This window comes from Tenrec ecaudatus, chromosome 7, assembly GCF_050624435.1.
Source record: "Tenrec ecaudatus isolate mTenEca1 chromosome 7, mTenEca1.hap1, whole genome shotgun sequence".
Classification (NCBI taxonomy): Eukaryota; Metazoa; Chordata; class Mammalia; order Afrosoricida; family Tenrecidae; genus Tenrec; species Tenrec ecaudatus.
In genome coordinates, this window is record NC_134536.1 from 62,171,133 (window position 1) to 62,195,939 (window position 24,807).

General features: G+C 47.1%; 1 protein-coding gene across 3 annotated transcripts in view; it reads left to right on the forward strand.

Moving 5' to 3' along the window:
* Nucleotides 1-24,022, forward strand: part of DDO (D-aspartate oxidase) — a 54,552-nt gene extending 30,530 nt beyond the window's left edge. For all 3 annotated transcript variants that reach the window (XM_075554674.1, XM_075554676.1, XM_075554677.1), the window contains one exon: nt 18,550-24,022. In XM_075554674.1, the coding sequence (XP_075410789.1) occupies nt 18,550-19,117 (568 nt within the window). In that variant the 3' untranslated portion in view covers nt 19,118-24,022. The remainder of the gene's footprint in view (nt 1-18,549) is intronic.
* The last annotated feature ends 785 nt before the right edge of the window (nt 24,023-24,807 follow it).

Sequence of the window (24,807 nt, forward strand, 5' to 3'; positions counted from 1 at the left end):
TTAGACCTCTATAAATACCCTTTGTTGCCTAGTTCTTTCCTCTATTTCCTTTTAGTTTCCTCTTGTCCCACTGTCATGCTCAGCCTTCATTTGGGTTTCAGTAATTTCTCTCGGTTACATTGCCCTTGCTGAATCCTGACCAGACCTCTCACACCCTCCTTGCCACTAATTTTGGATCCCTTGTTGCTCCCTTGTCCCTGGGTTGGTCAGCACCACTTCCTTACCCCCGCCTCCACCGGGAGAGGGTCTTAACTGGATGCATCTCTCAGCCTCACATACAAGAATAAGTCCCAAGGTAGTGTTACTGGGGTCCTACTTCATACACACATGGTTTACCCCAAACAAAATGCGTAAGCTTGTCTCTGTGGTCAGTGGATGGTTTTTGTGATTCTGCAGCAATATTTTTGGACTTACCCTCGTAGTCCTTGTCTCATGGGAAGGACATGCTGGAGGAGGCCAGAGCAGAGTCCCCTGGGGTGTCCAGCAGAACAGCTCCTATTGGCCAGGGCAAGTTTTGAATCTTAGCAATAATCTGTAGCCCACAGGTAATCACAGAGGGGTATGAAGCATTCCTCTCAATCATTACTGAAGCAGTGCATGCAAGTAAAGTCCTGAAAAAGAGTTAATTCTTCCTAGGAGATGGTCCCTATTGCCTTTGTTTTGCTTTAAGGGACAAATAATTGATAATACTTTTGTGAGGTGAGTCATCTTTAGTGAGTCAGAGAGAGAGAACAGAAAGGCCCAAGACACTTGAAGAGGTGGCAGAGAAGAAGGTACCACTGTGTGTGTTGGGGTGGGGTTGAGGGTTGTGGAGGTGGGCAGAAGCAGAAAAGCCAACCTCACCCCCAGTCACCTCTTCTGGGGACCTTCATAAGTCTCCCAGTTAGCCTGGGGCTACCCTGAGTGGAGGGCGGGGTGCTTAGATGGGGGTAGGGGAGACCACCCTGCAGGGCAGGGTGAACACCAGTCCCCAGCCTCCACTCTGCACCTGTGTGACCACTGTCCATTCATGCATCTGTTCTGCTCTGGCTCCCATGTCCCATGTGCAGGAAGAACCCCTGACCCTTTTCACACAAAACCAAGTCTTACCTGAATGATTTCTTCTTCTCAGTTCCGAAGCATTACCTTCTTTAGACTATAGGCCGTGTGTTTTCAAAGTAACATTATCATCAGGCTTGATCTCTAATTGTGGGATGAAGGTCTTGTGAAAATCTTCACTGGTTGGGAGCCTGACCTGGCAGTTGTCAGCAGTTGACTCCACTTAAAGCAACCTGGACTACTCAGACCCCCGGGGTCCACCCTCGGACTGTAAGGCCACAGGCCCTGATGGCTGGGTGGCTGATGGGGGCCTGGGAATGGCTGCTTCTGGTCTGTCTGTAGTTACAGCTGTCGGAGAAGAGGCCTGGGGGGATGCTCTTGTCCCCAGAGCTCAGGGAAGGCCTTTTGCTATCCCATCTGCCAAGGTGGCAGGCTCAGGGAGGGGCACACGCAGTCTGCAAGGGGGAAGCTTGTCTTTGTGCAATGGACACCTGGCCCTCCTCGCTCTCTCCTCACCCCCACTGTGTTCCTGATTGCTTCATACCTCCTGGGCCTCCTGAAGTCAACTCCCCCAGATCATCCGTGGAGGTTGGCTGTTTCCTTCTTTCCTAGGTGGTCTGGAGGTTGGCCATGTGACCCCACAGAGGGGGGCCCTGGAGGGAAAAGCCCCAGCCCCTTCACCTGCTTCTGATGCAGCTAAGGATTGCCACGAATGTCATGAAACACAATGTGTATACCTTCTTGAATGAAAAGCTAATGTGGTCTTCAAATCTTCACCCAAACCACAATAGGATTTGAAAAGAAAAGGTTGTTGTTTTTTTCTCTCTCAAGATTACAGCTAAAAAACAAACAAACCACCTAACGAAGCAAGTCTACTTTGTACCCAGGGCAGATTACTCAATAAGCAAGCTAAGTAGAGGCTTCCTGGTGCTTACAGACTAGCAGATAAAGTCATGGAAATCTGTGTCGCCTGATAGGTGTGAGGATCCCTGATGGCACCGTGGGGTCAGCACTGGGATGCTAACTGCAGGGTAGGCGGTTCAAAACTACCATCCCACCAACAGCAGGAAAAGGAGGCTGTTTGCTCCCCCAAAGCCTCGGGAACCCCAGACAGGGTCCCGATGAGTCCGAATTGACTGACTGGATGTGTTTTTGTTTGGACACCGTGTGTATACGACTGCGTGATGACTTAGAACTCCCCATGGAAGCTGGCATGTGCCAGGTGCCCATTGAGTGGAAGACGGTGGCATGGGCTGCGATGCCTTGATGGGCGTCCTCTGGTCACAAGCAGCACGATCAATAATTACTTAACGCTCTTAGACATTTTCGAATCCTCGGTTTATTCACTGCAAACACGCATCAAACAATCTAATAACAACTCAAACTACTCGGGGTAAGAGTATTGGGGCCAGTATGAGCGTAAGGGCACAATAACGGCCCCTCACACATCGCACTCTAGCATCATAGTCCCAACAAGCATTGCCTTCATCTGTGGACCCACCCGGATAGAGGTGGAGAGAGCAGGAGCTGATGTCTCCTTGGTTCCTAGCTCTCTGAAAAGTCAGTATCTCTACCCAGGTTTAAGTGGACAGCTTGGCTGGCTCTTTGAAGTCACCAATATCCCAGTCAAGTCTTATCGGTTTCTCCACATTTTAGGTGGCTTTTGGGCGTCGGTCAGGTCTCAGCCAAGTCTTATCCGGGTTCCCCACACTTTTGCAGTGGCTCCTTGGACCATCAGTTGATTCTTGGTGATGGTCCAACTTCTTGGCTGGCCCCTAATGTCACACTTTGTTTCTTCTCTAAAGTGGAGTTTCTTGTGTTTGTTTCTTTTGAGGTGGCTCAACGGCTTGCAAGGAAGTTCTATGGGGCTCTCAATCTAGAACATGCTGTTGAGGGTCAGATTTCTAGGTCAGGAGGAAGGCAGGGCAGCGTGTAAGGGTAGCCCCTTCGGGGCTCCCCACTCCTGGGTGGTCACCCACCCTCCCCAACCGGGCTGACCCACACAAGCCCTGCTGGGTCAGCCCAGCACGTGCAGGGTCTATTTTGCTGCCTCCTGTGCCACTTCTGCACAAGGTGGGTGTTCTGCCCGCAGCGCTCAGGCTCCGCTTCAGCCCAAACACCGGCCTTCCAAAACTGGGTAAACTTCCTGGAAATGTTTCCTTTTAACCATGTTTCTTTTTTTCTGTTTTCCTCTGAGATTATCTTATTTATTATTTTCCTTTTTTAAAAATAATTTTATTAGGGGCTCATACAACTCTTATCACAATCCATACATACAATGTCCCATAGGATCTAGAACAGAGCTGTGCTTGGAAATGCCACCCCCAGGCAGCTCCTGTTTTAGCTCCTCAGCCAGGGCTGCCAGGAATTGAATCGTGGAGCCAACTAGCTGGCGGGGCTGGCTCTGCTGCCAGGCTGTGGAGAACCAAAGGGCATTGTCCCAGGGGGATGGGGAATGTCATAGGGGCTGTTTCTGGTCCAGGGACCATGCTGAGTGAGTCCCTCAGGCTGTCCCCATGAGCTTCCAAGCGGATCGCAACAGCCACCCGTCTCTCCCATCCCTCTCCGCTCCCAGAAGGGCCCCCTGTGATGCTCCTTGGGGGGGGGGGCGGCGCTGCCTCCCATTTCCTTCTGCTCTTGTGTCTTGTCTTCTCCTGCGGGGCCTCACTCGGCAGCCATGACTGGTGTCTCAGGTATGTAACAGCAGGCTGCCATGTGTCCAACTCCCGTAGGCCCCTTCCTGAGGCGGGCAGACCCCTGCTCCTCACGTGGGCCATGCATCGCAGAGTGTGTTGCAGGCACAGACCCCCGTCCCAGGTCTCTGGGCTTTTCTCTCCACCCCCACGGCCCACCCTCCAACACTTCATCACCACTGGCAGCACAGAACACGCCACCATCACACACATACACACACACACACACACACACACACACACACACACACACACACACGGCAGGACACACCCCTGCCCTAGTCCCTTGGTATGCAAAGATGCAGGGGGAGGGTGCTGGGCAGGAAAGGAAAAGACGTGGCCTCTGATTGTTCTGAGGATGGCAACAATAGGGAATACAAAAAGATTGCTCTCTGGGGTACCGTGCCCTGGGGGGGGGGGAGGTGTTCCACTGGGGCCAGCCATAGCTTCTCAGGGCAGCTGCACAGTGGGCTCTGTTCCATACAACCCCCGCTGCCCCTCCAGAGCCACCCTGAGCTTCATTGACACCTTCCGCCCCCATCTTTTTCTGGAAGGGAACAGAAGTGACTCAAACATTGCCACATTGTTTTACTCACTCCAACTGACTTTAAAACAGAGACCCCCACCTCCTAGTAACAGGCCTTCCACAGATCCCCGCTCTACCTTGATACAGGCAAGGGATGTTGAAATGTGAGCTTTGCCAGCTCCAAGTTCCTGGATCCCACAAACTGACCTGGTCCCTCCGCCTCTGCCCTCGTTTCTAGTGGAGGCCACCCCAGCTCCACGATTTCCCCTCCTGGCCCACCTTGGTGGACACAGCGCTCCCACTGGCGTCGCTCTGCACACAAGCAGCGCTCACATTCTCACCGCAAGCCATCTCAGCACCCAGAAAAGAGATTTTACTTCACAGTCGCCAAACTGACACCTAGTTGGATGTTTCCCCAATAGAGATATAATAAACAAATGGCCCCAAAGGAGTGCTGAACATCTGCCTTTGGCAAAACGGAAATGTTCAGAAAACTTACATGAACCTTCCCCATCAGCTTCCACGTCTCTGCCTCCCATCCCTCTCTGTCCCTGCAGGGTGCACCTCCCTCCTGCCTGCCCTCACCCTACAGCACCCAGGCCTCCTGCCAAAGAAGCTCCCAGAGCCCTGTCTGTCTGCACTGCACACACGGGGCCCTACACCTCCCCTGTGAGCCCCCTGCTCAGTCTCCACACTATAGCCCTCACCCCCAAAGGAAGTGTTGCCTAGACTCTGTCAGGTGTAGGACTTGCCTCTTGTCTCAGGAAAGAAGAGATGAGACCCCTTTGCTCCTGGGAAGTAACATGTTGTTAGGTGTCGTGGGTCAGTTCCGACTCATAGGGACCCTGTGTGCGACAGGAGAAAACACCGCTTGGCCCTGCTCTGTGTTCACAATGGTTATGTTCCAACGCCCATTGTTGCAGCCACTGTGTCAATCCAGCGTGTCTAGGACCTTCCTCTGTTTTTGCTCCCCCTCCGTTTTACTAAGCATGATGTCCTCCAGGGACTGGTCTCCCCTGATAACATGTCCAGGGTGGACAAGGTGACTATCTTTCCCTCTAAGGAGCATTCTGGCAGTGCTTCTTCCACGGCAGGTCTGTTGGTTCTTCTGGCAGTCCGTGGCACTTTCAATATTCTTGGCCAGCATCACAGTTCAGATGCATCCATTTTTATTCAGCCTCCCTTATTCGATGTCCAGCTTTCACATGCATAGAGAAAATTGAAAATACCATAGCTTGGGTCAGGAGTACTTCCCAACACTTTAAAGAGGCCTTGTGCAGTAGGTAACAGGCATGTGTATGTAAAGCCATGTTCCATGGCGCTTGCCCTTCTCCGGCTGAGCCTGCACCGTTCCCCTCCTCCCTGGCTCTCTAACTGAGTGGGAGGGGTCACTCTTGGCACACCCATGTCTGCCAGAGTAGAAAGCTTGGTGGGGTTTTCTTTTCTTTTATTAAAAAGTCATTTTATTGGGGGCTCGTACAACTCTTATCACAATCCATCCATCCATTGTGTCAAGCACATTTGTTGCCCTCATCATTCTCAAAACATTTGCTTTCCACTTGAGCCCTTGGTATCAGCTCCTCATTTCCCCCCTCCATCTCTCCTCCTCACAAACCTTGATAATTTATCAATTATTATTATTTTGTCATGTCTTACACTGTCTGACATCTCCCTTCACCCACTTTTCTGTTGTGCATTCCCCAGGGAAGGGGTTATATATTGTGATCAGTTCCCTCTTTCTACCCCACCTTCCCTCCACCCTCCTAGTATCTCTACTCTCACCATTGACCCCGAGGGGTTCATCTATCCTGGATCCCGTGTGTACATCCTCTGGTCTAGTCAGATTTGTAAGGTAGAATTGGGATCGTGATAGTGGGGGTGAGGGAGTGGGGAAGGAAGCATTAAAGAACTAGAGGAAATTTGTATGTTTCATTGGTGCTATACTGCACCCTGACTGGCTTGTCTCCTCCCTGAGACCCTTCTGTAAGGGGATGTCTAGTTGTCTACAGATGGGCTTTGGGTCCCCACTCAGCACTGCCCCTCATTCACAATGATATGTTTTTGTTGTTCTGATGATGCCTGATACCTGATCCCGTCAACACCTCGTGATCACACAGGCTGATGTGCCTCTTCCATGTGGGCTTTGTTGCTTCTGAGCTAGATGGCCGCTTGTTTATCTTCAAGCCTTTTCTTTACCACATTTGCTTATGCACCTGCTTTGTCTTCAACAATCATGTCAGGAGATGAGCATCGTGGAATGCCAGGTTAATAGGACAAAGTGTCCTTGCGTTGAAGGAGTACTTAAGTGGAGGCCCAATGTCCATCTGCTACCTTAATACTAAACCTATAAATATATGCACATAGATCTATTTTCCCATCCTCATATATAAATATATATACATATGTACATGCCTTTATTTAGACCTCTATAAATAGCTTTGCTTCCAGCTCTTTCCTCTATTTCCTTTGACTTTCCTCTTGTCCCACTGTCATGCTCAGCCTTCATTTGGGTTGCAGTAATTCCTCTTGGTTACATTGCCCTTGATCAACCCCTACCAGGCCTCCTACACCCTCCTCACCACCGATTTTGGATCACTTGTTCCCTTGTCTCTGGGTTTGTTAACACCCACTTCCTTTCCCCCTGGCTTGGAGGGGTTTTCAATGGCTGGAGGTTTTTTGTTTTGTTTTTTTAAATCACCAGGCCTTTCTTCTGAAATGCTCTGGGTGGACAAGAACCTCCAAACTTTGGGTTAGCAGCTGAACTCATGAATGTGTTCCCATCACGCAGGGACTCCGAGTTGGAGGCAAGTACCCTGAAGACCACCGTCCCCAAAGTTTATGCTGATGTGATCCACAGGAAGCCCTACTTTTAGGGTTGGTGAAAATGGGCTCTCGTCTGTTTTAGGGGGATGAGGACTACTTGCTCAGCAAATTACTGGAGGACATTGGGCTGCGGGCTATTTATCCCCATGCCCATCCCCCTCCCCCCCGTGGGGGGCGGCTGGAGCAAAACCCTATTCTCCGAGGTCTAGGTGAGACCTTGCCCAGCTGCCAGGAGGCCTCCAAGAGGAAGTCCTCGGGCTCCTTCTGCCCCAACTGGCCATAAAAGCAGGCCTGTGGGAGCTTGGTTGTCTGATATAACATTCAGTGTCTGGGTACAGTTTCCTTCTGTGCACTCACCATCTTAATGCCTTACCTATACAACAGCATATAGATTAGTCCCTGGGCACAGTCAGCAAATTTCCTCCCAGCGTACCAGGCCGGGGAGGGATAGAGCTCAGCACATCTGCTCAGACCTTCCAGCAAGGAGTCCTCCATTGTAATCACTGGGGACACTGATTGCAGCTTTCTTCGTCAACAGCACAACTAGCAGGGGATCCTTGAAATGGAAAAGAAGGGCATTTGCATTTATTAAATTCTTACATAAGCTTCTTAACAATCCTTTCAGCACAGCATCATTATCCCCAGTTTATAGTTAAGTAAACAAATTCAGTGAGTTTAAGAAATTTGTTCAAATCCCAAGGCTGGTTGAGTCTTCTTGTTTCTTTGAATTAGGAAAATAGTTCCATGGCTTGATTAAGATGGTTGGAACACAGAACGGTCATGTTCAAATATCAGCACACGGAATTCACACCTTAGCAAACCAAAGTAATGTTCAAAAAACAATAACTGAAAAATATTTTAAAACACACATATTGCTGGGTTTCTTGAGTGAGAAATACCTCGGTCCTTGGCTTTCAGCAAGAAAGAATTCTCTCCAATTCGCTAGGTTTGTGATTCAAGTGAGTTTTATAAAAGACAGGAGAAGTTTCCGGTTTTATATAGTCTCCTTCAGGGCACTTCACACCTGCAGGTGGAGTCCTGAGGCCAGAGGAGACCCCACACTGCCTGCGGAGAAGCAGCTCGAGAGAAGCAGGGCCGCAGACCTCTCTATTGGTTCCCTGCTTCATGCCGGTGTGTTGCATTCACATCTTGCAGCACCAGGTTGAAGTCTGGTCCCTCTTACCCTGTGGCGATATGAACAATACTCTCCCAATGGGTGGTTAGTGACAAGTTCCTCCGCTACCTGTGTCTTTCCCCCCCCGCCCCCTCCTTTTTAGTTGGCTACCATATGTATCCCTGGATTTGGTCTGGCCCCTCCCGTACTACCTGGACCTCACCTCAGGAACGTATGTAGACAGTAGCTTTTTCCCTATGCCCCTTTTTGCATTTTTAAGCTTATCTCATCAGACTCATGTTGTCCTTATCCTTTTGTGCTTGGCTTACTTCACTTAGCATGATTTCCTCCAGTTCTTCCCATGCAGTGATGTGCTTAATGCATTCATCACTGCTTTGTAGAGATGTGTAGTACTCCATTGTGTGTATGTACCACAGGTTTTTTTAATCCATTCATCTGTTGGTGGAAATTTGGGTTGTTTCCAACTCCTTGTGATTGTGAACTGTGCCGCGATAAACATTGGAGCACAGATGTCTGGCCTTGGTTTGTTTCTTGCCTCTTCTGGGTATATGCCCAGTAGGGGGACTGCTGGGTCATATGGTAGCTCAGTTTCCATCTGTTTTAGATATCACCAAATTGATTTCCATAGTGGCTGTACAGACCTACAGGTTTGCGAACAGTGGAAGAGAGTTCCTATCTCACCACAGCCCCTCCAACACTTGTTACTTTCTGGTTTTTTGAATTGGGCTCTCTTTGAGGGTGTTAGGTAGTATCTCATAATTGTTTAAATTTGCATTTCTCTTACGGCTAATCATCGGGAACATTTTCTCATATGTTTAGTGGCCATTCAGATTTCTATCCTTGTGAAACTTCTGTTCAGGCCTTTTGCCCACCTCCTCAGTGGACAATTCTTTTTTTTTTCTTTTTGAAAGCTAGCAGTGTATTGTAGATTTTAGTAATAAGGCCTTTGTCTGATGTATCATTGCTAAAGATGTTTCCCAGTCTGTGGACACTCTTGGTGAATTCTTTCGATGTACACAGGTGTTTTATCTTTAGTATATCCCACTTGTCAATTTGTGACGTGTCTGTATTTGTGACTCATCTGTATTTGTGTCCTTTTCTATTTCTGATGGCCTATGTATTACCTGCACTGAAGTTCTCAGGTTTGTCCCAATTCCCTCATTGATGGCTGTAATACTTTGGGGTTTTACCTCGAGGTCTGTGATCTACCTTGAGTTTATTCTTGTGCATGGAATGAGGTACGGGTCTTGCTTCATTTTTTTCGGCAGGTAGATATCCATTTATTCCAGCACCACTTGTTAAAGAGGGCATCTGCTTCCCATCTGATATTTTTAGGTCCTTATCAAAGATCAGTTGTCTGTATGCTGATGATTTTATTTCTGGGTTTTCAGTTCTTTTACACTGGTCTGGTATCTGTCATTATACCAGTACCATGCAGTTTTGACAACCGTGGCTGTGTAGTATGTGCTATGTGCTAAAGTCAGGTAAAGCAAGCCCTCCCATTCTGTCCTTGTTGAGGAGTTCTCTGATTATTCTGGGCTTCTTCCCTCTCCATATGAAATTAGTAATCAGTTTTTCCAATTCCTTAAGAAAAATGATGGTATTTATATTTGGATAGCATTGTACTCATATAGTGCCTTGGGCAGAACTGACATCTTTACTATATTGAGTCTTCTGATCCATGACCATGGGATATTCTTCCATTTGTTGAGGTCGCTCTTGGTTTCTTGTAATAGTATCCTATAATTTTACTCATGCAAATCTTTTGTTTTTTTCAATCAGGTATATCCCTAGATATTTCAATTAGTGCTTGGCTATTATGAAAGGCACCACTTTTTGATCCCTCCTCCGTGGTCTTGTCTGATGTATTTCATAGTCTCATAGACTTCTGTTTGTTGATCTTGTATCCTGACACTCTGCCATATTCCTCCATTGCTTCCAGTACACCCCTTCTGGAGCTTTTGGGATTTTCCATATATAAAATCATACCATCTGTAAGTAACAATAGTTTCACCTCTTTCTTCCCCAGGCAAATATTTTTGATGTCTTTCTTTGCCTTCGCTGTTAGGTAGGACCTCCAATACAATGTTGAATAAGAGTGTGGGGACAATGGGCATCCTTGTCTGGTCCACTTTTTCACTGGGATATTTTCATCTTTTCTCCATTGATTACCACAGTGACTGTTGCTTTTCATATATAGCTTGTATTACATAGCAGGATTTTCCTTCCATTCCTATCTTCTTGTGTTTCTTAAACAGAATTGGTGTTAGATGATGTCTAATGATTTTTCGCATCTATTGATATTATCATGTGGTTATAATTTTTCATGTCAATGTGGAAAATAATACTAATAGTGTTTCTTATGTTGAACCATCCCTGCATCCCTGGTATGAATCCCACTTGGTCATGGTGAATTATTTCTTTTATATACTTTTGTATTCTATTGGCCAATATTTTGTTGAGGATTTTTACATCAATGTTCATTAGGAATGTTGGTCTGTAGTTCTTCATTCTTGTAGGATCCTTGCCCGGTTTAGGTATCAGAGTTATACTAGCTTCATAGAAAGAGTTCGGGAGTTTGCTGGTTGTTGTTGTGTTTTTTCCCCCTATGTTCTGCAAGAGTTTGTGTAGGTTTGGTGTCAGTTCTTCCCTGAATGCTTGGTAGAATTCTCATGTGAAGCCATCTGGTCCAGGATTGTTTTGGTTGTTGGTTTTTTTTTTTTTGTACTCCCTTGATAACCTTGTCTATTTCTTCTACTGCGATGGGTCTGTTGAGATTCTTGACATCCATGTGGTATAGTCTAGGAAGGGACTGTTTCTCCAAGTATTTGTCCATGTCTTCCAAGTTGTTGAACTCATTGGAGTACAGTCCTTCGTAGTACTGTGTACTTATCCTTTTAATTTCATTAGGGTGTATTGTAATGTCCCCAATTTCATCCCTCATCCTTGCTATTGAAATCTCTTCCCTCCTTTCTTTGGTTAGGTTTTCCAGCAGTCTGTCAATTCTGTTTATCCTATCACAGGACCAACTTTTAGCAGTATATATTTCCCCCCATAGTTTTCTTATTTTCCCTATTCTGAATCTCAGCCCTGATTTTTATTATTTTTCTTTTGCTATTAGTAGGGTTGGCCTGTTGACTCTGCTCTAGCTGCTGTAAATTTTGTGCCAGGATATCAATCATAATTCTCTCTTCCTTTTTCAAGTGTTCCTGTATTCCTATGAAACTTCCTCTAATAACTACCTTTGCTGTGTCCCAAAGGTTTGACATGTCGTATTCTCATTCTCGTTTGTTTCTAGAAACTTCCTAATTTCATCTCTGATCTGGGCCAGTATCCACTCCGTTTGCAATAGAGTTGTTCATGCTCCAAGTGTTTGCCCTTCTTTTCTTCATCTTTCTTTTGTTGATTTCCAGCCTTATTTCATAGTGGCTGGAGAGAGAAGTCTGTGTGATCTCTATGTGCTTGAATTTACAGTTTCAACTTGTGTCCCAACATCTGGTCTATCTTGGAGTATGTGCCATGTGAGCTTAAAAAGAACGGGACTTTTTTGCATTTGAGTGGAGAGCTCTGAAAGTGTCTATCAGGTCAAGTCATCTAATCGTAATGTTTTTATTTGTAGCCTCCTTGTTAAGCTTCTTTCCCTGATCTCTCTTTCTCAGAGAGTGGTGCATTAAAGTCATCTACTATAACTGTTGAACTTGTAATTTCTTTTATCATCTTTTAAAGTGTTTGATGAGTTTTGTGGGTCTCTCATTAGACGGTATATATTTATTATGCTCACTGCGTCTTGGTCTACTGTTCCCTTGAGCATTATATAGTGCCCCTCCTTATCTCTTGTTTTGGCTTGCACTTTGAGATCAGTTTTGTCTGAGATTAGGACTGAAACCCCTGCTTTTTTTGAATTGCCATTTTCTTGCTAGATTTTTCTCCAACTTTTGATTCTCAGCCTATTTTTGTCTATAATTTTGAGATGTGTTTCCTTTAGGCAGCAGATGATGGATTGTGTTTTCTAAGTCAGTCTGCTAGCCTCTGCCTTTTAATGCCTGAGTTTAGTCCATTGATATTCAGGGCTATTACATCTGTGGACTCTGTGAGGTCATCTTGTACCTTGTGTGTTGATATTTTCGACCTCCCTTTCTTATCAGTTTCATTCTTGACTTCTTTCCACTCTTAAGCCAGTGCTATCTTGAGGAATGCTTTCTCTTTGTTGCCTTCTGGGTGGGGTTGTTATATGTGGCAATCTCTTATTTGTGCTTGGTGAGTGCTGTTCTTCTGCCCATACTGGGTCAGCAAGGATATTTTGTAGGGCTGGGTTTCTTTAAAGATATTAAATAGATTTTTTCCTTGTCTGGGAAGACACTTACTTCTTCATCTATCTTGATAGATAATTTGACTAGATAGAGTATTCTTGGGTTTGAATTATTTTCCTTTATTTTTGGAACATGTTACTCCACTCTCTCTTCTTCATAGTGTCCGCTGATAGGTCTGAGGATATTCTTATTTGGGTACCTTTATATGTGACTGATTGTTTTTCCCTTCCTGCTTTCATGATTTTCTCCTTTTCCTCAAAGTTGGATAGTTTAACTCTTATGTGCCTTGTTGACTTCTTCTTTAGATTCAGTCTAGCTGGTGTTCTTTTAGCCTCCTGAATGGTTGCCAGGTTTTCATTCATTAAACTAGGGTAGTTTTCCTCCAAGAATTCTCTTTCTATTTTTGCTGTTGTCTTCTTTGTTGTGTCTTCCTCTAGTAATCCAATTATTCTAATGTTATAGCATTAGACATAGCTTTCAGGTTTTCTTTGGCTTCTCTGATGATCTTATTTGACATTTTTTCATGTTTGTTAAAGTAAGTTTGTTTGGCTGTCCTCGAGATCACTGGTGCGGTTCTCTGCCTCCTCCAGTCAGTTGGCGGAGTCCATACATTTGCTACTCGTTTTTTGTATCTCGTCCCAAGCTCTTGTATTTTTCTTTGGTGTATGGTCTTTATCTCCTCTATCATTTTATCCTTTTTCTCTATTGTTTCCCTCATGTCCTGTATGATTCCAAACAGCATTCTGAAGATTTCTTTCTATGGCAGATCATTGTCTGCTTCTTCTATGCATATAGTTAGGTTTAGGACTCCTTCCAACATTGCCTCTTGTTTCTCCTGTTGTTTTTTTTTCCGTTGAGGTTGTTGTGGCTGATTGCTGTTTATGTTGTATTGTTTCAGAGGAGCCCGGGGCCATTTTTCAAGAGAGTTGAAGAGCATGGGGCTCTCTCTGGGAGACTCATAGGAATGCTTCTTCGACCTGCCTGCAGCTAATTGCACTATGGGATTGGTCTACCACTTTATCCTCCTGTGGCTTCACTCTTTTTGTAACCAACCAGTATTCTGTTATTTGGAGGGCAAGTTGGATGGTCATCTCAGGGGATGCTGTTTGAGTGGTTATGACCCACGAGGATGGTGCTGCACTGGGTGATCTCATAGGAAGATGTACTGGTGTGGTCCATAGCAGCTTAGGGCATCACAGAGGGCATGTGGGGGTGCCTGCTGTAATGGGAGTGCTGTGGAAGGCAGCTGGGGGTGCCTGCTTTGGTGTAGAGCACTGTGGGTGGGGGTGGAATTGCCCTAATCAGCTAGATCACTGTGGAGGTTAGGCAGAGGTTCCCACAGCAGCATGGAGCACTGGCGAGTGTTGGTGGAGCTGCCTTAGGCCATGTGAGGCACTATGGCTGGCTGGAGGAAGTTCCCCCAGCCACGTGGGACCACATAGGATGGGCAGTAGCTCCCCCAGTCACACAGACCAATGTGAAAGGTAGAAAGAGGTTCCCCCAGACGAGTGAAATCCCCCAAAGGATGGGAAGGTGTTCCCCCAGCAGCCTTGGAGGATAAGTGTGAGTTTCCCTGTGGCGGGAGGTGGGTGGACTTTTCCCAGCCTCATGTTACACAGTAGAGAACAGAGCTCCCCTAGGTGGCTGGAGGGCAGGAGTAATTGCCCCAGGCTATGGTGAGTGGCCTGGAGGTTGGCAATGGCATGTGAGAGAAAAGGGAAGGAATAAAAAACCCCTGAGCCCATTGAGACTGTGGCGGGAAAGAGAGAAGAGAGACAAACAAAAGTAAAGACATAGCTGAGCCCTGATCACCTGGCCTTGGGCTGGAAGGGTTTAAACCCTGCCCAGAGGCAGTACCAAGCTGTGGCTGTGTTGAAGTAAAGACCTTGGGCTGGCAAAAGAAGCCCAGCTGAGACTGTAGCAGGGCTAAGGTTAAACCTTAGCTGGCTCCATAGTGGAAGCCAAAAGCCCACAGCTCCTCAAAACCTAGTGGATCTGTGTTATTTATCTTTTTGGTGCTCCTCCTGTGACCTTGCAGCGTACACTTTCCCTATCAGTTGGTCTCCTGTGCTGATTTCTGGGGTATGTGTTACTCTGGTATGTGTTACTCCATCGCCATCTAGCCAGAAGTCAATCTTATATAAGTTTTTTGCTATTGTCACTTTGATCCTACATAGATAATTCTTTTTAAAAGGATGATGCACAAAGCAGACTGAGTTGCTAACCACAATATTAACAGTTTCAACCCACCAGCCACTCTGCAGGAGAAAGATGAGGTTATCAGCATCCATTAAGATTTGAAGTCTCAGAAACCCAAAGGGACAGTTCTATTCTGTCCCATGAAGTTGCGGTGTGTCAGAAGTGATTCACTGGCAGTGAGAGTTTTTGTTGTTTTTTGGTTTTGTTCAACCATGGTGGCCCACTAGGTGTTGAACTGAAAGGTTGCAAGTTTGAAACAACTGCTGCTCTGGGGGAGAAAGTGGCAGCCTGCTTCTGTAATGATTTACAGCCTTGGAAACCCAATCGTGGCAGTTCTATAGCCTATGATTTCTCCATAGTCTGTTCTTAGTTTGTAAGCGCCACTAAAACCTTTTCACTGCGCATGACCCTGTTAGGTATTTGAAATACTGCTGGCAGAGCTTGTAGCACCAATCGCAGTAATACACAAGCCACCAAAGTACAAAACTGACAGAGGAGTGGTGAGCCACCTTCTTAGCCATCTCCTATTTTTGTTCCTGAGGTTTCTATCCTTTTTTATTCTTCTTTTTAGCACTAAACTTCTCTTCCTCTGGCCCTGGAAGGCAGATGGTGGTCAGAATGTCTGGAATGACCACGTTTGCTTTGTTGGAGGTCAGTAGGCAGTCCACTCTATCCCCATTTCCAGTGCCAGCCCGTCCCAGATCCCTCTGGTACAGGTGTGAATTCTAGCACCCAAAGAGAGACAACACCAGTGTGATACCACCCAATCTCGGATTTCATTGTGTCTCCAGTGTTGGTCAACACTTCCTTCAAGTCCACTAGGTACTGAGCACTGAATTATGTCATTCTCAGGTTGGATTCTGTAGAGAAGCAAAACTAATGATGCTTATCCATGTTATATATGGAGAGAAATTTGTATCAAGAAAATGGCTCCTACATTTGTAGAAGTGGGAAAGTTGAGTCCAAGCATATACCAGATCCATGGGTCAGATGTTCAGCTGGAAAGTTCTTCTGACTCATGTAGCTTTGTAGGCTGATGAACCCACTAATGGCAGGATCACCACAGGCTGATGGCTGCAAAAGTGATGAATCCAAGATCAGGTCTGTCTTCTGATTGGAGAGGCAAATGAATCCAAGACTGGTGGGGCAGATGACAGGTCACTGGCTCCCAGGATTGGCAGGCAATATGGCAGGTTGTTAGCTCAAATCCAAAGGACAGGAGGTTCATGAGCCAGATCAAGAATCCAGACCCAACAAAAAGCAAGCAAGCTTCTCCACAGCATTCACTTATATTGGAAGTAGGCCACACCCTGAAGGGATTTCCTTTCAATTTCATCATGGCTGTGACCTGAGTAAGGGTGTCACATTCCACCCTAATCTTCTTATAGCTGTTTGGCTGCTCATAGCAGATTCCCATCTTGGCATTAGACCACATCACATTGTGCTAGGTCTCATGATGAATGATTACAAGGTCTTAACTGCCACTGAGAATTCTGACCCAGCAAAGTTGATGCAAAGCATAAGACAAAGTCTCTTCCCTTGAGGAACTTAGAATGTATTGTTGTCAGTGCCCTAGAATTTATAGTGCTTAATAGCTTTCAAGGTACTGTTGTTTTCTTGCCTTCATTTGATCTTCACAATCACCCTGTCTTGGTCTGAGTAGACTAAAGAAACAAATTCATAGACACTCAGATGTGTATAAGAAAGAGCTTTATATAAAAGGGCAATTGTATATTGAGAAAACATCCCAGTCCAGATCAAGTCCATAAGTCCGACATTAACCCATATATCTGATACCAATCTATAAAGCCCTCTTCAGACTTACAAAACACATGCAATGATGCCAAATGCAGGAAGATCAAAGGCCAGGGGGTGGGAAGTCTTGTGGATCCAGGGGCGTGGTAAGCATCTCAATGCTGGCAGGTGTCTTCACATGGCTCCTCCAGCTCAGGGCACTAGTGTAGCTCCATGTGTCTTGTCAGCTGCAATGTCTCCCAGGGAGTGAGCAGAGAGAGTGTGTTTCCCTCCTCCAACGAGCTGTTTATCTCCTTAGTGCCTCCAAATGAGGTCATCGAGCTGCAAGCTGATTGACCTGATTGTGTAACTACCACACACCCCTTGAGAAGTGACATGAGGTGGTGTTCACTTCCGTCTTCCAGCTCCTTGTAGAGGAACCCCTTGATGATGACCTGATACTCTACCTATCTTCAGTTCCACGTAGCAGTGTGCTCCACACCCAGCCACACAACCTGCATCTGTTGAGCAGGCTTGCTGGTACTCTCCTTCTCGTCCGTAAGCTCCTAAATTCTACAAGTGAACTTCTACAAGTGACAAAAATGAGAGAGCCTGGATAAGTCCTTTTCTTTCATAATTCCACGGAGTTGGCCCAGAAAATCATCCACAAGCCACATGATCAGCTACACATATCTCATATGCTTCTTGTACTCGCAACCCTATGGTGGACATAAGGGGTCTTGCCCTAACTGCTTCTGACTAGTCCAGAGAATTCACACAATAAGACAAAATGTCCAAGGCAGGAAATGGAGGCATGAAGTGAACGACATGAACAAGGACCGCGTGGGCGTTTCAAATACCAGGTGAATTTGGTATTTATTTAACCTCAGATTGTTGGGTGACACGGCTTGGTTAGTAGCTTAGAGATCAGTGATTGAAGAAGGGATTGCTGACCTGCTTCCACAAAGATTTCAACCAAGAAAGCAGAAGGGGACAGCTGTACTCTGTAACACGTGCGGTTACAGCGAGTCAGAATCAACTCAACAGCCACAGATGGAGCTGTTCTTTTTGGTAGAATGCTATGAATTTAAAACTCACAGCTATTGAGTCAGTGCCGACTCGTAGCAACCCTATAGGACGGGACAGAACAGCCCCTGTGGATTTATAAGACTGTAACTCTTTATGGGAGTAAAGCCCCGTCTTTCTCCTGTGGAGCAGCTGGGTGGTTTTGAGCTTCTTGACCTTGTAGTTAGCAGCCCAACTCGTAACCACTACACAACCAGGACTCCTTCAGAATGGTATAGGAAGTTCACCACACATGAAAAAGAGATAGGTCTTCTCCCTTTCTTTGTTTTGATTACCCCAAATAGGTTCTTAGTTAAGTTCAATGTCAGAAATCACTAGTTTCCAAGGATATGAGACAGTTGGTGTCTAGGGTTTGGCCTGCTTGGGCCCCAGGAAGTAAGGAGGCCTGGTGGCCTCGTGGGTTCTGGGTTGGGCTGCTAGCTGCAAGGCCTGAAGTTCAAACCCATCACCAGCTCCGTGGGGGAAAGGTGAGGTCTTGGAACCCATAGAGGCAGTTCTCTGAATTGACGGCAGTGAGAAGAAGGTGGGCCCCTGGGAGTTCTCGAGGTGTTTGTCTTTTGAATTGTTGCCTCATTTTTCTCTCTCTGTGTGTGTTCCTGTCTGTACTTTTTTGTGTGAAATATTTTCCTTCAGTTTAAAAAAAAATACTTTAAAAATCGTTTTATTGGCACATCACCCACATATCACACAATTCAGTAATGCGGTCACATCCAGAGGAGCTGTGCAATCACCGGCACAGTCAATTTTAGGACACCATCTTCTTTCTTGTGCTCCCTGTCACTCGCTTTCCGTTGTCCCCCAGCCTCCCCGAGCTCTAGTCGCAGGAAATCATGGATCCAGTTGCTGTCTCTAAGATCTACCTAGCCTGGATTTCATCTACAGGAAACCTTAACTCCTCTCCCCACCAAAAACCCAAACCAAAGCCAACCAAAAGCTAACAATGTTTACTTTCTCTCCTTGTTGAAAGTGTCAGGAAACCAGCCTAACGCCTCTCTTTCCTCCCAGAATAAAGGCGAGTGGCGGCCTGATGCTCATGCGGCGAGTGGAAGACCTTTGGGAGCTCCAGCCCTCCTTTGACATCGTGGTCAACTGCTCAGGCCTTGGGAGCAGAGAGCTTGTGGGAGACTCACGGATACTCCCTGTGCAGGGCCAAGTGCTCAAAGTTCAGGCCCCTTGGGTGAAGCATTTTATCCGAGAAGAGAGTGGGCTGACCTACATTTACCCGGGTGCATCCAACGTAACCCTGGGTGGAACTAGGCAAGAGGGAGCCTGGGAGCTTGCCCCAGACCCAGGAATTAGCAGAGATATCTTTTCCCGGTGTTGTGCTCTTGAACCCTCCCTGCGTGGAGCCTATGATGTAAAGGAGAAAGTTGGCTTGAGGCCATCCAGGCCAGGTGTGCAGCTGCAGAAAGAGCTCCTACTCCAAGATGGCAGGAGGCTGCCTGTTGTCCACCACTATGGCCACGGGAGCGGGGGCTTCTCTGTGCACTGGGGCACGGCTCTGGAGGCCACCAGGTTGGTGAGTGAGTGGGTCCAAGCCTTGAGGACCCCTGCCCCCAAGGAAAAACTGTAGGTGGCATGACGTGACAGACAGCAGATGGCTCCAGAGACTATGGGTCAAAATAGAATTTAATTTCTGGAACAGGTTCAAATGACATTTCTATTGCATAAACATTTTCATTAGACGTGTTTTCAAAATCAGCAAGGATGCAACATGTATTAGTGGACTTCGGAAATCCAGTACTAATGATTCAGGGCACAGGCTCTATTTTTGTTAAAACCACTTGTCATATAAAGGAAGATTTCTTTTAGATTGCGTGTATGTTCATAGACCCAGGCTGATTTACATAGGTGATGCCAGCTGTCAGCATTTTGGCTCGTAAATTCTCCGAAGAAAGACTAGGAAACATTTAAATCCCCACCACCCAGGATCTTCTCAGTTGTAGCCAAGTGAGCATCACAGCATAATCCCTCTAAAGAAACCTGCATGGCCATCACCCAATACAAGCTTATTATATTTCATCGAAGGCGACGCACACTTCCTGCTACTACTAGTGGTAACCTCTCCCTCCGCTCAGCTAGTCCTGATGGAAGAAGATGAGCTTGAAGTTACCTAAGGATGTGGCATCAGCTCAGTAGCTGCCGGGGGTTAATCACTCAAGACGGTTCATTCCATTATCACTAATGACTAAGCAGATTTGAAAATTGAACATCATGTGCAGCCAAAGAGCTAATTTGCTAATTAAAATGGAACACTCATTCCCAAAGAAATGAAAACAGAGAATTCTGTGCCAGTTGTTAACAAGTAGCGCTGAAGAAGAGCGCAATTGTCCCATGATCAGATGAGTTTGGGAATTGTTGAATTCTTGGCATGCTTTTGGCTTGGGAAAAACCAGTTAAACCAATTTATGCCAGGTTGATTCCAGCTCATGGTGATGTGCTCATGTTTTTCCATGGCTGATTTTTTTCCAGAACTTTCTTCCAAGATGTGGTAGTTACATAATTCCACGTCAACATGAAGATATAAAAGTGTAGGGGTGGAGTCTGGCCTGTCAATCAGGCCACAGCCTGATGGTGCCTCCTGGTATACGTGGCCTTCTCGTAAAGAGGATCCTGGGGACTTTCTCTCTCTCTCTCTCCCTTCATCTTCCTGTTGATTAACCACACTGAGATCTCCAAGAGCCCTGGAGATGCTTCCACCACCATTGAATCCACAAGACTGCACCCACGGGTTTGTGATCTTCCTGCATTCTGCATCATTGCTTGTGGCCATGTGAGTCTGAAGAGGGATTTATGAACTAGTATGGGACTTAATTAAAGACTAGTATTGGACTTATGGACTTGATCTGGAATGGCTGGGATGTTTGCTTGATACACAATTACTTCTTGATAGAAAGCTCTCTTACACATATGTGAGTGTCCCTGGTTTTGTTTCTGTAATCAACTCGGTCTAACACACAAAGTGACTCTCAGAAAACCAACTCATTGAGTTGATACCAACTCATAGAAACGGTATAGGACAGGGTAAACCAGTTAGAGTGCCTTTAGGTGGACTGAAATCACCACGCTTTAGGTTAGTAGCAAATGCATGTTAACCATTTACAGTCCCCGGGACCCACCAGTGTATGAACAGATCTGAACCCACCTTTGTTAATTGCCATCCAGTCCAGTCCAATACAAGGTGCTCCACGTGTTGCCTTTTGCTGGAACTCCTCCGTAGATCTTGCAGGGCTGCGGTCTTTCTGAACTATCCAAGTAGCCTTATCCTCCAAGGCGCTGCTGCGTGGGTTCAAAAGGCCGCTTTTCTGGGAGTGTGGTCAAGTGCTTCAATCTCTACTGCAGTCAAGGCAAATGAAATTTCTACAAATTTCCACCAGAGGGTGCTGTTGTACCAAATTCGGATAATTTGGTATTTTGAAAATTTAGAACTAGAAATAAAAAAAGATAACATGTGCCTAAAAGAGAGACCGAGACAGACAGACATTTTCAGTTTTGGAGTTTTGTGGTGCCAATGCAGATCATGCCTAAAACACCGGGACCAAGTCTCACCACCAAGCTCCCAAAGGGCATTCCTTACAAGACAGTGTGTTCCTCCTCTTGGCACTGCTCGTGCATTCGGAACATAAGGGCATCCCTTCTCCGGGCTTCCTGAGTGCTTGGGCCGGCTTTTGCACGTCTCTGAGGTGACGGAAACCGTCTGGCCAGGAGCGCTGGTCGGTCAGGTCAGGGTCGTCCGAGGGGCCAAAGAAAGCGCGCCTCGGTGAAATGGACGACGGAGGGGAGTAGCTCTGGACCCACACGGGATGGGGAGGACCACACGGAATGTGGCGGTGCTGCGTTCTGCTATGAGCAGGGCTACCGTGCAAAGCTTCCGAACATAATGCTCCGAACCTTAGGCGCGTAACACGCGCAGGGAGACAGGACACACAGACAGACGCACACACCAGCGAGGCCCACGTGTCCTCCTAGATGGCCTTTAGCTGGAAGAAATGCACCGCGGAACCGCTTCAAAATGAAAACGACAATGCCGGCCAGCATTACAGAGGTCTGGAGTTCCTTTTTGCAATTTTGTTTTATTTTGATTTTGAGCTCCTTTCCCCCTCCCCCTTCTGCGCACGGTCAGGCATGCAAGAGCCCTTGCGTGCGGGTCAGGAGGCGCCCGCCCTCCGGTTCCACGGATCCTCGGATCTCCGGCTGACTTCCGAAGCGCGGATGTGCCCATCAGTCCATCATCTCGGAGGGTCACTGACTTGGTCAGTGGCTGCCGGCCCAGACACACACGCTAGGATCCCGGGCCGCCTAAACCACGTGCGTGCGTCTGAGAGCCGGGCCTGGCGGATGGCGTCCCCGCCGGCGCGCGCAGAGGAGATGCTCCCCGGTTGGAAAGTGACCTTCACAGGCACCTGGTGGGGCTGGTCTTCCGAGGCTTCCAACAGTACCAGTCAGCAGGCTTAACCCACCATCACCTACGGCTTCCCAGTCTTGCTCCAACTGGAGAACAAACAACGGAACTCACTACCATTGCGTCCACTTGGGCGGTGAGGCCCAGGGACCAGTGTGAGTTCAAAGCTCTCTGGGAGCTGAAGCCAGGCCTGAGACCCAGGGGTGTGGTCATGTCCCTCCGCTCCTCGGAAGCCCCGTCACACACCCCCATCGCGACCACCAGGATCCTTCTCCACCTCAGACTTGTTCCCCACGTATACTAGTGAGGTCTTCCTTGGGTATCTGTGCCACCACCATCAAAGGGATCAACTCCTCTTCCTCCTCCTCCTCCTCCACCTCCTCCTCCTCCTCCTCCTTTCTCCTCCACCTCCTTCCTTCTCCTGTCCCCTCCCCCCCTCCTCCTCCTCCACCTCCTTCTTCTTCTTCTTCTCTATTCCAGGCAACTTTTTATTTTCCCTCAACAGGGAGAGCAACTGGCTTCTTTCTGAAACCTCCACTTTCAAGTACCTGACCTTTATGGCTGAATGTGTGCCTGCTGCGCCCACAACCCACAGAGACACGGGACTGCGGACAACCCTGGGCGGGAGCAGGCATCTCGCGTGTTCAGCACGCACTTTGGGGGTTTCTTTTTTTAGAAATAAAAGGAGTTCAGCCGAAAGACCACACAGCCCAGTAGGATGCAGCCATATAATAGAAAGGGCTCTGCTTTAAAAATGACATGGTTTCTACATTTTATGAAATCGATGCAGTTAAACCAATTGACGCTCAAGCTGAGTTTTCTCAGTCAATTATGAGCTTTAGAAAGAAGATAGGAAAGGATGGCGCGGCCTGTGTAGTGGGGGTTAGACTGATGGAAGCCTGTTCCTGGCCTCAGGGCGGGCAGAGACCCTGAGGGAATGTAGCAGGTTGACAGGTTTTTACTGGACTCTTCTCTTTCCTCTTGAGGGTGTGGATGATGCAGACACATTGGAAACCAGTTTCCTCGGGATATCATTCACTCAGGAATAGCCCATGTTGAGATGTCCAGGTTTAAACTATCTCTTTCTTTTTGAAAAATCGCAGCAGTTTGCCACTAAGCCTCGGGGCCTGATTCTCCTAAGTGACTTTGTCTCCGACAAATCACTGCCCTAAGTAGCCAAAGAGAATGAATTCACCCAGATCTCTGAAAAAAATAGCCCGTGCTGCCCTGTCCCAATTACTAGAACAGTCAGCTGCCATCTGCTAGTGTCACCTGTCAAGCCCGCCAGCCGTCATGAATTCCACAACTTAACCCCCAGAACCTGTCCCCTTGAACCATACATTTCACACCTATGTATGTTCTCATATACCCGCCCACCTGCACACTTTGCATGTATCGGGTATTTTCCGTCCCACGTTCCAATCACTTGGTGATGGCTTGCTGCCCAGACACCTTTCCTGGGAAATATGCCCAGGTCTGAGCGCTCACTAAACGGGCAGCGCCCCTATTCCCCACCTCTCTGGCCACAGCTTCTTAGACCAGAGGGATGTATCAGATTTGGGTTCGGTTTCAAATAATGGACTCCTCGAATAGTTACTTGAACAAGAGGGGCATGTATTTCCCTTTCACTCAAAAAGACAGGCGACGAGAGTCCAGGTCTAATGTGAAAACTCCATCATCTTCAAGAACCTAGGTTCCTCCTACAGGTTGGGGATGCCTTCTTAAGGGTGGCCTCTGTGCCCAGAGTCCAAAGTGGCTGCCAGAGCACCAGCCGTCATAGCACCATCCATGCTGTAGCTACACGGATGGAGGATGAGGGAAAGCAATTCGTCTAAATGCCCCACTGCCAGGACACCTTTCCAGAAAACGCGCAGTGCTACTTTACAGCTCACGACCCCGGAGGTAGGCTCTGGCCAACGAAGAAAGAAAGCCAACCACTTACAATTTCCCTCTTGGGGAAGCTCTGGACCATCTGTATTGCCTATAAGCTGCTCACAATGGGAACCTTGCTCACAGAGTGTGTTCCAAGTTCTCCAACAGTTTTTCCACCCAATAAAACTTTTTATTTCAAACTGACTTCCAGATCAGGTTTTCCTTTTGAAAGCTAAATTGGAAGGTTTTGCATTTTCTGCTAAAAGTATCAAACTATAAACTGGGTTAAGCCAATAAATGACTTTCACGAGTTTTTGGTGATGGCGAGCTCTGGAGACATGTAGACTTGGGCTGACAACACAGGCGGTTCGGGTTTGTGCAGAGGAAGCTGGTCAAGAAATCCAACCTTAAAGCCAAACCCATTGCCATCAACTCAATTCCAACCACGGCAACCTGCTCCTAACACAGCATCACGGGTCCAGGAGCGCAACTGTACGGCAATAATAACGAAAGATTATGGTGGAGTCAGAGAGCACGTGGGAGAGAGGAGAGAGACTGAAGTCATGGAGTCAGACACATTTCCTGGTAGCATGCTCACCCCAGCCTCACTTGGTGGTCCACGTAGACAGAGAGATAGAGAGCTCTTTACTGCTAACCAAGGCTTTTATATTCTCTGGGGACGTGCAAGCCCCCTAATTATAGGTGAAGAATTGGTCACAGGATAAGGTTGTGCTATATAAGTAATACAGTAATGGGAGGGCAGTGATCTAGGGGTATCCATGTAATAGGAAGGGGTGGTATTGGGGGTACACATGTGACAAATGGGCAGATCCTAGATTCAGGATGGTGGCCTAACTTTCGATGTCACTGAGCAGGTTTCACCTGTTCTCTGGCTCACTAGTATCAGTAGGGTATAAACCCATCTCAGGGACCAGACTAATGGCCGCAAGCCTTTAGGGTGAAGTAGCGCATTGTCCACAACAGGAGGG